This window comes from Taeniopygia guttata, chromosome 19 (assembly GCF_048771995.1).
Source record: "Taeniopygia guttata chromosome 19, bTaeGut7.mat, whole genome shotgun sequence".
NCBI classification, from domain to species: domain Eukaryota; kingdom Metazoa; phylum Chordata; class Aves; order Passeriformes; family Estrildidae; genus Taeniopygia; species Taeniopygia guttata.
Window position 1 is genome coordinate 7,011,506 of NC_133044.1, and position 15,068 is coordinate 7,026,573.

The 15,068-nt window shown below is 49.0% G+C and overlaps 1 protein-coding gene across 12 annotated transcripts in view; it reads right to left on the minus strand.

The window, feature by feature from the left end:
* CAMKK1 (calcium/calmodulin dependent protein kinase kinase 1) overlaps positions 1–15,068 on the minus strand; it is a 93,689-nt gene that overhangs the window by 45,775 nt on the left and 32,846 nt on the right. For all 12 annotated transcript variants that reach the window (XM_030288145.4, XM_072937216.1, XM_072937213.1 and 9 more), the window contains 2 exons: positions 8,402–8,920; positions 94–141 (listed from right to left, as the gene is read on the minus strand). In XM_030288145.4, coding sequence (XP_030144005.4) covers positions 94–141; positions 8,402–8,842 — 489 coding nt within the window. In that variant the 5' untranslated portion in view covers positions 8,843–8,920. The remainder of the gene's footprint in view (positions 1–93; positions 142–8,401; positions 8,921–15,068) is intronic.

Genomic DNA, 15,068 nt, shown 5'->3' on the forward strand with positions numbered 1-15,068 from the left:
GCCAGTGATGTCCCTTGGGCTGGTACAACCTTTTCAGCCCTATTCACATGTGTGACACAGGCTGGTGTGACCAACATGAGCCCCAGTACTTACCTTGCCTATTTCACTCTGCAGCTTGTACTGGTTTAATTGCACACAGTCCTGCAGATCAAAGGGAGAACATAATTAGGGTATTGGTAAAGGAAATTACTGAGTTTGAATCAGGTTCAAATAGCAGCACAGTGCTAAATTATTAAAGACTTAAACTGGTGTATGTTACACTGTAAGCAGTGCTTTTTTTACCTTTTTTTTTTTTTTTGACAGTCCAAAACAAAATAATTACGGGCTGAATTCTGATTGTGCTGGTGTAAAACCACCCCAATCCCTCAGCATTGCCCTAGGTGCAGCCCAGCAGCCCCTGCCTGTTTACATGAACCCTCTCTACTGGACTGTGCTCAGCACCAGGCAGGAAAATCCCTGTCCCAGCTTTCCTGGGCTTTCACAGCCTGGCAGCCCCAGCATCCACCCCAGGGTCACAGCAGGAGCCTGTGCCCTTCCCAACAGCAGCCTGGCAAGCACAGGGCCACTCTGGCTCTGATCCTCCCCTGGATCCTGGTCTGCTCCCCCAGGAGAGCACACAGAGCCAAGCTCCTCTGCTGTGCAACACAAACTGGGGATTCCCTTCAGCTGACACATATTTGCCAAAATAAATCACCCCAGAGCAGGTCTGATCTCTGCTGGTGAGGAATCCATCCCTGAAACCCCACAGGGTGGGGATGTGGTGATGGGGTGCTGAGCTCCTCCACAGACCAGGAGTGGCAAAGGGGGAAAACAAGGTGGAAGAGAAGATCCATGCAGCCACCTGGTGTTAAACCCACCCTTCCTCTGGAGCTGCACACCTTGCTGCAGAGCCCAGCTCGAGCAGAGCTGAGAACTCCTGCTGGCATCTCTGCAGTGCTGGCACTGGAGTTTGCCTTGGTCCCCCCTGAACACAGCACTGAGCTGCATTGCAGGGCAGGGAAGAGCCCCCAGCTTTGTGGGGTGAGGAAAAGGAGGAGTTTCCAGCCCAGGACAGTGTGGGCTGAGCATTAGAAGGGATGCACTTCCCAAGCCAGCATTACCAACATTTCTCCCCAAGATTGCCAACCACTAAAGCAGGCTGGAAATTCACAGCCAGCCTCTGCACTTCTTTGGGAGCAAAGCTGCTATAAAACATGCAGACAGGTAGATTAGCCTTCCCATAAACCTCAAAATAGCCCTGCCATCTACAGAAGCAGCACCACCACAACATGAAAGCAGTGCCAGATGCCTTCTGTCCATTTGTAAGAACAGGGGTGGGAGAGCCCCTGCCCCAGGCAGCATTCCCAACAACAGCAACACTCCTCTGCCTCTCAGGGCCCAGCACAGGTGTGGGAGATGATAATTTGGACTCTTCTCCATCACCAACCAGAAAACATTCCTAATGCTCCTGACTCAAGAGGTCATCACAATAAAAGGAATGGGAGACTGATGACTCTTAAAACCTACAAGCTATGGCTTGTCAGGAATACAAGGAATGGTTTAAATGTCGATCCTGTTGCCAGGGAAGGAAGTTTTTTCCACCTCCCTGACAGGGAAGAGCAGCCAACTGTGAGTAATGGGGCCATAGAAGTGTTTTAACTCTGCTGCTAGCAAAGCACATATCTTTCCAAAGGTAAAACCCCAATCCATCAGAACTAGGAGTTAAAAACCAAGGTAAAACCCAATCCATCAGAACTAGGAGGTAAAACCAAGGTAAAACCCAATCCATCAGAACTAGGAGCACCAAGGGATGAGAAAGCATGAGCCAGCAAAAGCCAAAATGCAAGGCAAGAGGGGCCTGTAAGGATGTCCTTCCCCAAAGGAAGGGGCAGCATGCAGGAACCCAGGGTCTGGACATCAGGAGGAAAAATTTCCCTGCAAACCCTGTACCAGCAGATTCACTTCCCAGAGTGAGGCTGTGCTTTGCATCATGGTGACTTTCACAAATTCAGCAGGAACACTTTTCTGGTGATGTCTCCTGTCCTGGCTTCTCTGTGCTCAGCTTTGTACCCCTCGCCTGGTCCTGTGAAAACTGCAGTGCTGCAGAGGGTGAAACACCCACTGGAGCAGCTGGGAGAGGCAGGAAAAGTGACCATTCCTCCAAGAAAGCCTCCAACCACCTCAAATCTCCTGCTCTTCAAACCAGGTCTTGCTAGGAGGCCTCCTCCCTGAGCAGGGTCACTTGCAGGAGTACATACAGCCTTTCACACACAGCCATCAACCCTTTGCTGTGCACTCAAAATCTGCTTTCAAGCCAAGGTGGCATCTCTAAAGCACGAAAAGCTGCTTCTTCTTGCTCACAGACTGCCAAGGAAGCCATGGTGGCATCTTTTCCCTCCTTCCAGCAGGAACAGAGCCCTTTGTATGGGATGCAATCCATCCAGGCAAACCTCCCCACAAAGCAGGAGGAGGGACTGTGCCTTATCCCTGTGTCCAAGCCACCAATTCCTCTGACTCTGTCCTTCCACCACCCCTCTTAGCTCTGGCCAGAAATCACTATTCTTATCCCCCACCAGACTGATCACCTGAAACATCTCCCTGGTGCTTCACTGCTGCTAGATGGAGCTTGTCACACCAGAACCCTCATTTTTGGGGACAGTTTTTTGAAGGGGGTGGATAAACACTGGGAGGGAACACCCCGAAAGTTCCAAGGGAAAGGCAATGAGCAGATGTGCAGCAGAGCCTCCCAGAGCTCACTGTCACTGTCACCACCTGGCCCACAGCCCCCGTGCTCTCCACTCAGGTAATTCCTGCTGGGAAGCAGCACACTCCAGCTTCTGCAGTGCTTCCAGCACTTGAGCTGGACACAGCAGAAATCAAACCACATTACAGGTGCTCTCTATGCTTTTTCTTCTTGCTGAAAAGACCATAATTCAGTGCTGAAGTGACTCCTGCCACGTGTTGCTGCAGGCTGGAAGGGTTTTTCTGTTATTTGCTGCTCCCACAGGAAGTGGGATATCCTATTCCTTTATCTCTAGGCCAAGTGTATCTTTAAGATAACATTGTACAATTCTCCTGATTTCATCACCCTGATGTGTTTGAAACTGCTGATAAATACAAATAGAGAAGAACCTTAATGAGATCCTTTAATGAAAAGCTGTCACCAAATTAGACTGAGCCAGTCTAAGTGTGCAATTAATTGTTTCACCTTAAAAAACAAGATGCCCTCTATGTTAACAGTCCAAGGTATTAGTCAAGAGAGGAAGGGAGAGGGAAATCAATGCCACAGAAGACAAAAATTGGTCAAAAAAATCATAAAGCACAGTGCAGCCCAGGCCCAGTTCCAGAAATCCACTGTAGCCACCACTGGGTGACAGAAATCCTGAGAAACTGAGAATTGAGCCTTTGCTGCCCCAGGGAAGGAGCATGGATGGGAAGGGAGAACCAGAGCTGATTTCCAAAATCAGACCTTTCTGAAAACAGACTGCCTACATACATATAATGGAGAATACATATATAATGGAGAATTTCATCCCTTAAACAAAGCCAAATTCCCCAATCTGAAAAGAATTTTCAGCAATTCAGAGATACACCTTAAAGAGAAGCATGGAAGAAAAATGAGGAAACACTGGTTTAAACTCATCCTGCCTAGAAGGGGAAGTGAAGGCAGTTCTGAAAACAGACAAAAATGAAAATAAAAGCCAGAAAATGGGTATTGAGGGCAGAATTTGTTCAGGGATAGAGAAGGATAGACAGGACCCAGACCTCATGGTGGTAAAAAAAAATAAACAGATTGTGAAACAACATCCAAAAAGAAGTGCAAAAAAGAAAGCCCAGCCCTGCTGCACTGCCCTGGCCTTGGCTGGGCAGAGAGCTCAGCACTGGGGCTCACCCACCTGAGACCCCAGGGCTGATGCAGGAGCCTGGGACTCGTGGGACCAAGGTAGACCCTTCCTGCCCCCCTCCAACTGCAGCTTTGGGCTTTCTCCTCCTCTCAAACCTTACCCTCAGACAAGTTGGAAATGCAACTTTAAATGAAGGATAATTCATCCCAGGAAAATAAATTAGCAATGTGAGGGAGTCTCCTTTGAAGAAATGTTTTCCAAGTATCTATAATGTCTTCAAGAGCTCTGTTTGAACATCACAGTAAGGCCTCTAGAAGAAATTCATCTGAGGAACTTGTAGGGCTGGAAGGGGAAGCTCTCAGCCCATGCTGAGCAGGAGCTCGGCTCCTGCCTCTGCCCTGGCCCCACCTGAGTTTACCTTTGTGCACAGCAAGGGAACCACTTTATGAAGAAAACCAGGCAGGTGCCAGGCCCTGGAGGGGTGTGACACGTGTCAGCCGAGCACCAAGGCACTGCCTCTCAGATCTTGACACCAGCTGGCCAAACAAGCAGGGAGCTATGATAAAGATGAGAAAGAACAAGAAAGAAAGGACAAAGAAGTGATTTATTTTCCATGCCTCTGGAGTAAGCCATGGACAATCCAGCATAGGAAAATTCCCGTTGTCAGCTCGTTCTCCTGCCTGCATCTGCAGGCCAGGAGCATCTCCAGGGAGGGAGCAGGCACTGGCCTGACTCATCCTCTCCACTCCTGCTGCAGCACACACAGCTGCAGCTGATTTCCATGGCTGCAGGGACACCTGGAACAGTCTCCTACAGATCCTAGACGGTGAAGAGAACATAGACACTGGGGCAGGGGGTCTGGAGTTCAAGGGGAAGAAGGGAACATGTGAAAGGGAAAGGAAATTCAACTGGAAGAGACTGGAGAAGAGACTGTATAAAGCAATTAACTGTGCTGGCAGTTCTGGGGAGAAAACCTGAAAAAAAAAAGACATATTTTATTCTTCTCCTAGCCACTCTTCAAGTAAGATTTTCTTGGCTAACTAAAAAGTTGCTTTAAAACAGCAGAATTAAAAAAAAAAAACAACCAAAAAAAAAAAAAACCAAAAAAAAAAACAAAACAAAAAAACCCACACCAAACCCAAACCAAACCCACCAGCACTGCACTTTCAAATGCCTCATTCCAACACACAGCACCTCTCCCCTTTCACAGATCCAAGACCTGCTGTTATAGGTGGGACAAACTCTGTCAGTCAACACAGGGACAAGATTTCAGAGAGTCTTTCCCTGGTACATATAAACAACAGGGCATCATCTGGGCAGCAAAGCAGAAGCTGCTTTTAGCAGTCTCTGGAAAATCCTCTCCTCTTGCCTTGCAGCCAGCACAGAGCAGGAGCCAGGAATGTCACATCAACAGAGGCAAAGTGGGGCTTGTGCCTCAGCTCTGCAGCTTTATGTACCCTTATTAGCTTCAGCTTAATCACTTCTGTGCCACAGCTAAGGGCAAAGCCATTCCCTTGTCACAGCAAAGCACTGATAGGCAGCAAGGCAGCAGAAATGCCATCAGGTACTCCTGCCAGGGAAGGCAGCACGGAGAGAACCTTCCATGCATAATCTAAGAAAGGAGGGGAACAAACAGGGAGCTTTTAAAAGTCCAGATCAAGTTTTGATTGAGAAATGACAGAGCACAGTAACACTGTTGGGAGAGCAGAACATGTTACGTCTCTTGCAGGGCTAAACTGCAGACTCAGACTTATCAGCAGTGGCTGCAGGACACCAGCAGCTGCCAGCTCCTTGTCCAAGGGCAGTTGGCCAGCTGGTGTCTCTGGGAGTAGCCTTTGTGCAAGACAGCAAGCCCCAGCCCTGCTGCAGCCCTGCCAGCCCAGGAGCTACCACCTGCCTAACAACAAATCCAAAAGCTGTGCTCAGAAGGCAGCTGTCTGTGGAATGGTCCCAGTGACAGGACAGCCCCAATTCACTGCTGCTGCCACTTGATAAATCCTCCCTCAGCTTCAGCTCTTGTCCCTCTTGATCGCTGAACAGAAGTTTTCCTCCCAGCTTGTGAACAAATATTAAACCAGCTTTAAAAAGCTCAGTAGTATCTCTCTAAGAGAACACAGTGTTCTTCCACAATTCATCAGAGAAAGCAGAGCATTCAGCTCTGCTGTATCCCCACACTGTGTCTCTGCATAGCACATCTCTCCAGATCAGTCCAGGATACAGCACCAGTGACAGGCAGGCACTGAGCTGCCATCCTGCTGGAGAGGGAAGCAGGCTCTGGATGAGATGGCAATCAGCACAACAGGAAACTGTGACATGCAGCTGTGCCACCCAGCCCTGCCCCTGACAGACTGTGCCTGCACATGGCTGCTGATAAAGCCTGAGTGCTCCTGAACTTCATCTCCAGCTCTGCAGTCTCTGACCTGGGCAATGGATGTTCTGCTGCTGAAAGGCACTGACCAAGGATTCCAGAAACCCAAAGCAAGGGAAAAGAACCAACTCCCAGATGGCTTTAAGCAGGTGAGAGGCACAGACTGGAATACAAATGTGCAGCTTGCCTAGAGCAAGGGCAATGCTGGGCCTGGTGATGACCAGGATCTTGTCAGTGACCCACCAGTCCTGCTGCTCACTGGGGGTCTGCATATCAGAGTGACCACCAGCAGCACCATGACTGTATTTCTCATTATGGGCTGATTTCATCCCCAATAGGACCAAAAGCCTCAACATGGAAAGCCTGGTAACTTTTAGAATCCCTGACAGAGGACAGAAGATCTGCTCTCTGGTTCTGTCAGAGTTCCCTGCTGTCCCTCTCACCTGCACAGCTCAGACTGGGACTAGCAGTGCCTCTCACAGCCACCAACACAACAACCCCTTAACAGGCACCTGGCAGAAGCAGTGGTGACCCTGGGCACTGGAGCAGGGCTGTGTGCAGGCTGCACACTCTCCTGGCTGTCACACACTGCTCACCATCCAGTGCCCAGCCTCACATTTTACCCTGTATCCAAACATGCATTTTCCTAATCCTTCTGTTCCTTATAGGGTACAGATGCTATCCCTATAAGGTGGGAAGGAGCAGCACAGCTCCTGAGAGTACGTGAGGGCAAGCACCCACCCCAGAATGTTCCCAGCTGGCCCAGGTTCCCTTCCCACTCTCCCCACAGCCATTCCCCATTAATATGAGTGATGGCTTCCAACAGGCACAGCTCTGCTGCACAGCAGAGCTCTCTCAGCGATATCCAAGTGACCATGAAAAAGGCAGCACTGTGTAAAGAGCTGCTGCAGGAGCAGGGACACAAGGGCTCCACATCTGCATTTCAAACACTACCCTTGCTCCCCAGGATGCAGGTGCTGTGGAAGAGGATGGAGTACTTTGAATTGGCTTGCAGATGGGAATGTGCCAGTCACACTTGACTGCAGTTATGTTGAAAGATTTCAGAAAAGCCTCACTCCTGGCACAGTCACAGCACTGCAGGATGGGAGAGCTGGCACTCAAGTCACGTCCTGCTTCCAAGAACTGGCTGCTTTCCCTCCCTGCCTCCCTTATTAAAGCATATGGCTGCTGTCAAAGAAGCTGCAGCCTCTGCAGTGCTCCTTCTGCATGTCTCCTCTTATCAGCAGGGGATGCACCACCCGTCCCACAGCTGATGTGGCTTGCACAACTCCCCAGAGGACAACTGATTTGGTGTGCACCACCATCCTCTCAGGGGGAAACACCCACTTCTCAAAAGGGAAACACCAAGCCACACAGATGTTTAGCTCCAGGTTCCTTGGACCCACACTGGCAGAAGTCTAAACTCCAGTGGTTTGGGTCCCTGTGTTGCCACAGGCATCTAGGTCATGACACTGGGCAGTGTGGTCTGAACATCCCTCTGCTCCCCACCCCAGCACTGGGAATTGCAACCATCACCCACTTCCATCAAGACACTCGACCACTGACATGGTCACAGCTCCTCCAGGGCAGGTCTGGGACCAGGGGAGCAGCTGCAGAACAACCACAGCCCCCCAGACACCCCTCTGAAGGAGAGCAGGGTCACAGCTTTCCCTTGCCACTCCTGTTACAAATACTTTAAAGAGAAAAGAAAACCTGACAGGAGCCAGGCATTTAAGCTCTTTATAAAATTAAATTATGCCTTCAATTATGGCAAAACACAATAGCAGATACATAATCTCCAGAAGTTTAAATCCATAAAATACCATCAGCAAAGCTGCTGTGACTGGTGAACTCCCAAAGGGCACCTACAGCAGGGACACAAGAGCAAAGTCATTTGGCCACAGCCCTTTCTCTGAACACCCTGCAAGACTTCCTGCATGCCACCATGACACAGGGTCATGGTCCCTTAGCAAGACTATCCCAGGCAGGTGAGGGCTAAAGGAGCCAAATGTCAGGGCCAGGGCTGCACCCAGCAGAGCTCTCCAGTCCCAGGCTATATCACCCCTGGTTCCAGGGATTTCCCCCCTGCCCCACTTTGAAATAACAGTGCTTTCAGATCTACTCCTCCAGAAGACTGAAGGCTCCCATTAGCACCTGAGAAAGACTTACCTTACCTCAACACCTCAGCTGTAGGGGAGAACATGCCTACCTCAGAGTCTGATATGGAGACCCGATTGGACTCTATTGTTGGTCTCCTGATTATACGTGGGGATGGCCCTGTGGAATAAGGACCACAACCTGGAGTGTTGCCAGATGCCAGATAACCTCCTGATGATCTTTCCTGAAGGGACAACTTCCTACTTGATAGACCAGGTCTGGTTAGAGGTCTCTTGGGAACATGCCTCAAGTGAGTATCTTCTGACTGTTGGGAAGGCAGAAATTCATTGATTCCCACATCACTGCTGACTCCATTTCTTTGGATGTCCTTTATGTTATCAGAAAAGACTGTGTCATTTTCTTCAGTGTTGTCTTCACCGTTTTGGTCCCTTCTGTCTGGGACAACAGACACATCTATGGCTGCCACCCTCTCCACCAGTTCAGTCTGTGTGTCCGTGCCTCCATCCACAACATCTGCTGGAGAGTCCCCCATGGCTGTGTCCAGCTCCTTTGCTCTCAGATGGTCACACAGAGAGCAGGGATGTTAGTGCTCAAAGGCTCCATGAAATACCTGAGAGGAATCACAAACAGAGGTAAACCAAATAGAAATGTTCACTCAACACAAACATAACCAGTCATTTCTGGCTTCTTCCAGCATGCAAGAAAGTGAAGGCAGAATACTGGCAGGCTGTAAACAAGGTACAAACACTCAGATTAAAAGGCAAATCCAGGCACTGAGCTAGACAAGAAAGAGATAAAAACGAGATTTTATCTGATGTGTAACAAGTGACACAACTAAAGAGAATTTCTCCTTCTGTAGCCAGACCTACAGCCAACCAGAGCTTACAATACTGGGAGAAGCATCCCAACACTTGAGGGCCAAGGGTCGAATTTTTGACCTCTTGAATTCTTATTTATAGGATACAAGAGCTTCTGGCATGTATTGAAACCCAACAGGCACAACAGCAACTCCACAGCCATTTAGGGCTCCCCAGTAGCCTCTCTGCTGCCCTGTAGGGCCTTAGAGAGTGTCACAGAACGGCCAAGCCTGGTGACTTCCACACTGCCATGTGCAACATGGTCAGCAAAAGCAGAATTTAACAGCAAATCCAGTTCCAGGGTGGCCCATGGCCCTACACAGTTGCAGTCTGTGTGCAAACACACGTTAATCTTGCTGCCCACTGTATATAAAGGCTACAGTGATTTGCAAATCAACAATACTTAATGATTAAAGTGTGGTGGGAACCAGCTTTTCCTCAGGAAAAGACCTATAGAACACAAAAGTGCAATACAAAGCTAAAACTGCTACATAAAATCGCTGTTTCCTGGATGCTAATTTCAGTCTCAATTTAAAACAGATTTCAGTCTTCCCAGCACAGCACAGAGCAGGAAATGATCCTCTGCAGCACATGGCTGTCAACATTTAATCACCTCTGAAGATGCAGCACTGCATCATTTCATCCCTGTGCCCAGCTTCTGGGGGTAGTAGGGGAGTACTTGACTTCACTCACAGCCTGCATCCAGTAAATTCCAGAGCAGGCTTAACCCCGAAATATTGCAGGCTGTGGCTCTCTGTAAACAAAGCAGGTTGTGCATAAATCCCTGCAAGCCAGGTGACAGTTGCAGCTACATTTCATTCACATGAGGATGGGCTGGGGGTGAGCGAGTCCCAAGAGCCCCATCCAGCATCAGCACTCAGAACCCTTGTCAAGGAGCTGGGCTCAAAGCTGCCCAGCAGTGCTCAGTTAAACACACTACAGTGACCTCTGCTGCACAGGGATGACCTCCTGAGTCCCCCCTGGCAGCCAAGCTCAAACAACCTTTTATATCAATGAGAAAACCAGATTAAAATCTTGACTGGAGGCTCACCCTAGGTCATGTGCCAATCACAGGGAGACAAGCTGGGCTCAGTGCCACAGAAAGGGAATATCCAAATCTAAGATATTCCTCTCCACATACCACTGTTCACCTCCTTTCCCCGCTCCTGTCTTTTCTGCAGGCTTGCCTGAAACTAATTGACAGAAGTGTCACTCACTCAAAACAGTAATGAAATGGTGAGCTCAGCTTTAGAAGCTTCTATTAAAACTATATTTAAACACATCAATCCCAAAGCATAAATCCCCTTTGGAGCCAGGGTGCAGGCACTGGGGGAAGGGTTCAGTGGGGTTCAGTCCAGCACACACCGCACACAAACCCAGGGGGAAGCAGCACGAGCCTCCCCTCTGCCAGACCTCCCTGCTCTGCAAACCCCAAACCCAGGCTGCAAACCAGCAAGGCAGCAGTGACCCTGCAAAACCCATTTGTGGGAAGCCCACCGAGGATTTGCTGTCTGCAAAATGCCTTTGGGAAGCCTGGAGAGCTTCTGAGCTAAACAAGGAGCATCAGCTCAGGGCTACTGCAAATCTGCAGTCACCCCAGCTCCTCTGCAGAGGCTTTCCCTGCCCTGCAGAGCCTGGGAGCAGCACATTTCCCACTGACACACGTGGGAGATGCCTGCATGCTTGGTTCTGTGGGACAGTCATCTCCTCAGCCCCAGGGAGGCACCGTCAGCCTCCAGCCCTGCCTGTGGATCAGGGCTGCTCTGCACCAGCCACATCCCTGCTGTCATTAGCCCCTGCCAGGCTGGGACATCACAGAAATCATTCTAAATGAAGGCAAGGAAGGAGCAAAAATGCTTCCACCATTTAACACATCTTGCCCAAAGGATAGGAGGAAACCTCCAGGCTACCCTGTGCTGAAGGCTGTTTCTTCTGCCTACAGAGAAACAAACCACCTTTCCTTGATGCAGCTTTAGCCCCTGGACAGTCACAGCTCACCTCACCCCCAGGCAGCACCAAGAGGAAAATGAATCTGCAGCTGCAGCCTGCAGCTCCTTCACCTTCTCCCCTCCCCCTGCCATGAGGTTTTCTCCCTCTGTGGGAGCAAGGGCAAGGAAGAATCTGCCCATGTTGCTGCGTGGATGGGTGTGAAAGCCCACAAACCACCCACCTGGAGTGAACATTTGTGAGTCTCATGCTGCTCAGCCAGCAGGAAAAAAGGCCAGGAGCACTGGGAAGAGCAGCCCAGCAAACAGTGATGCTTGTGTCAGTCACCTGAGCAGCTCCTCAGCACCCAGACCAGGCACCCAGGGTGTCTCCCCCTCAAAAGCTGAAGCAAACTTGCTCAGTTCTAACCCACAGCACAGGCTGGAAAATAAATCCTCAGATAACTGACAATTGAACTAGATAAACTGAAGATAAACCCCATAAATCAGTTTATCCCATCAAAACGAAAACAGACCCATACATCGCTAAAACAAATAACTCAGTGCTGCTAAAAGTAGGCTTTAAATAAAATAATTGTTCATCTGTAGAGCTGGGCTTTGTTTCAAGTTCTGCTGTTTTGAAGGACTCCTTTTCACTGATAAATCCTCCAAAACTGTATTGGAAAGCAAAGATTTCTGAATAAGCAAATCAGTTATGTGCAGCCCAGCTTCTTTGTGCATAAACTCAGTACAAAAGGCAACTATTAATTTCTGCAAGGCTAAATCAGTGGTGGATTTGCAGTTTTTCAGGCTGTGGCACAACCATACCTTGCTGTGATGGGAAATCCCAGCAAAACAGAAATTCCACCACCACCATCTCCCAACTCCTGCACAGCTTTGCTGTCCCTGCTGAGCCCCCACAACACTGAACACCTACTGTAGAGCAGAGGATAATGCTGCAGACACGAACCAAAGCTGCAAACAAGCTTATATGAGCAAAATTAATTTACTTACACATATCTTATTTACCATTTTTCCCTGTAGCTATTCCTCTGCTGCAGGCAGATTGCCACTTCAACCATGATTTTCACAATATATTTATCAAATGGCTGCATATGTTTCCCAGACTGGCACTAAACAGAGAATGGTACAAACAACCCTTTTGAAAGGAATATGATCCTGGAGAAATCCTCTCTGTATTTTATGTGGGAGTGGGGGATGAGCAGATGCAATTCATTTTGCTGCTCAATAAAGTATTCCAAATCATCATTTGAAAAATAAAAAAATGTAAATGCAGTTTACTGCCTGCTCCATCATCTTGGCTAACTAGAAATGTTCCTATCAGGAAGGATGGGGAGGCAAAAGGCCCTGAGCCACAGCAAACCCAGCTTCATTTCCCAAATTTGCTAGAGACTGCAGAAAAGTGACTTTATGGCTTTATTGCAGTTCCAGGTTAAGAGGAATGATGCTGCTTCTCCTTTGTGTCCCTGAGAACACACCTGCCCTGTGCTGAGGCATTGCAGGAAAAGAATCCCAGTGAATAATTACTGTAATGAACATTTGCACAGAAAGGGTTCAGGCAGATTCTGCTGCTGCTCAGAGGCTGCCAAGTGCTCCTGGCTGGCATCCCCCATCAGGGATGTCACCCCGAGACCCTCCCTGCAGGCACATCCTTCAGCTGCTCCTGACCACACAGCACTGTCACAGAGAGAGCTCCCAAAAAGCAGAGCAGCTTCACTCAGTGCTCCATTATCCACCAGCAAGGTCAGGCATCAGGCCAGGCTCTCCAGTCAGTGCAATGATCCACGCTCCAGGAGTGGCTGCCTGCAGAGGGGATGTCGCAGAATTCACAGATTGATCAGGGTGGGAGAGACCTTCAAGATCATCAAGTCCAACCCAGCCCCAACCCCTCAGCTAAACCCTGGCACCCAGTGCCACATCCAGGCTTTGTTAAACACACCCAGGGATGGGGACTCCACCACCTCCCTGGGCAGACAATTCCAACACTTTATCACTCTTTCCATAAAAAACTTTTTCCTAATATCCAGCCTATATTTCCCTTGGTGCAGTTTAAGACTGTCATCCCCATCATCAGTATCCATCAGCTGAGGTGAGACCCCCCAGGAACCCCCTCCTGCCCGGGGCAGAGCTGGCAGCACACCTGTCACCCTCTTCTTTTGAGAGTTTTAAAGTTCTTCTAGAAGTTTCTTATGCCTTCTGATGTTTACATATCTCTGAATTTTCTCACACTGTTCATGTAAATAATGATTGTTTTGCATTATTCTTTGTGGGGAGAGAGGATTGATGGACTGTTGGTTTGATCAGTGTGGTTGGAGAGGTGGCACTTTCACCCTCCAATCCACTGTCACTTTTGCTATTGTATATATTAGGGAGTCAGAAAATAAAATTGTTCTTTGGATTCTTTTCTTTCCCCATTTACATCTAGCGTCTATGTGTGAGTTATTTTGTGTCATAGTGTGACAATTGGAGAAACTTTTAGAAGAACTTTAAAACCCTCAAAAGAACAGGACAAGACACACCCAGCCCTGTGTGTTCCCTTCAGACATTGCCCCCAGCAGCACGGCCAGGGTGAAGAATCTGCTCTGACAGCTGTCAGCAGCAGCAGAAACTGCCTGCCAGGAGAGCAGCATGTCCTGGGCTGGGCTGCCAGGTCCTGCACAGCCCCTCAAATGACATTTTAGAAATAGCAGGTCAGCAAGTCCCTTCCAGAGCCAAAGCTGTCTCCTCACACCAAGCAACACAGGTGAGGAGTATTTCCATCCTGGAGTGTCTCCTGTGCTCCCAGTTCTGCAGGACTTCCCCAAGCACTGCTACCCTGGTATAAGGGAGATAATTCCACATCCCCCACTTTGACCCCATCCATTTTTATACATGTGGGAGGCACTTGGCCATGAGCCCACTCCAATACCTTCGGTCTGGAGAAATTTGAGGGGAACTTGGGTCCCACAGCCATGCACTGGAGCAACATCTGAGCTGCCACAAACCCCACAAGCAGTTTGCAACGCATGGAACTTCAGATATAATGCACCAGCCATTTATGGGTCTCACTGCTATGGTGGGAGAGCAGGCAGAGGGTTCATTTTTCCTGCACTAGTTAAATTCAGAACATCTTGGCATACATTTCAGCTCTGCCCACCCCTGGCACACCAAGCAGGGCACCTGAGGGTGAGATTACTACCTGCCCATCTCCACTCACACTGCTGCTGCCAGGAATCAGGCCTTGGAAAAGCAAATGAGCTTCTTGGCATCTGTGAAAATCAGTTTCAGACATTGCTGGCCGAAAGGCAGCCCAAACCAAGAGGCAAAGGACAATAAGAAGCTGCATTTCTGTGAAGCTGAAAAGAAGCAAATCCCTGCAGTCTTTGCAGAGATAATGAAGGCAGGTGTACAGTGCTCATTTGGACTGTGTCCTCCCTGGGAAGGGGCAGTAATCACTTCGGGTACTAATTTCTGACTAGAAGCAGAAGACATTAACACAACCTAAATGATATAAGAACATACTGTTGGTGCTTTTTGCACACACCCCATATGTTTGCTTTGTCCTAGGGCTCACAAGGCTCTTGTTCCAGGGCACAGACAAGCACATCTTGCTGAGAAATCACTCAATCCTGCTGTAATCATCCAGCCCCTCTTCTCTCCACAGCACTTGGCAGTGAGCCTGGCTGTTGTGCCACAGCTGAAAATCAGATCTGAAGCGAGGTGCTTTGATGACTTGTGTGAAGCTCCTCACACAGCTTTAACAGCAACCAGGGAATGAGAAAGAACAGCAGCTTCTGCAATTCAACACTACGTGAGAAGTCTGAAAAACAAGTTCAGACCCCTGGTCCTGCTTCTTAAATGACAACAAACATCTCCAGACCACAGGCTGGAAAATGCAGAATTCTACCTCCTCCTCAGTCCTGTTCAAGGCAGGGTGCCTTCCTAAGGGATTTTGGGGCCAGTTCTGCCCCTGAGC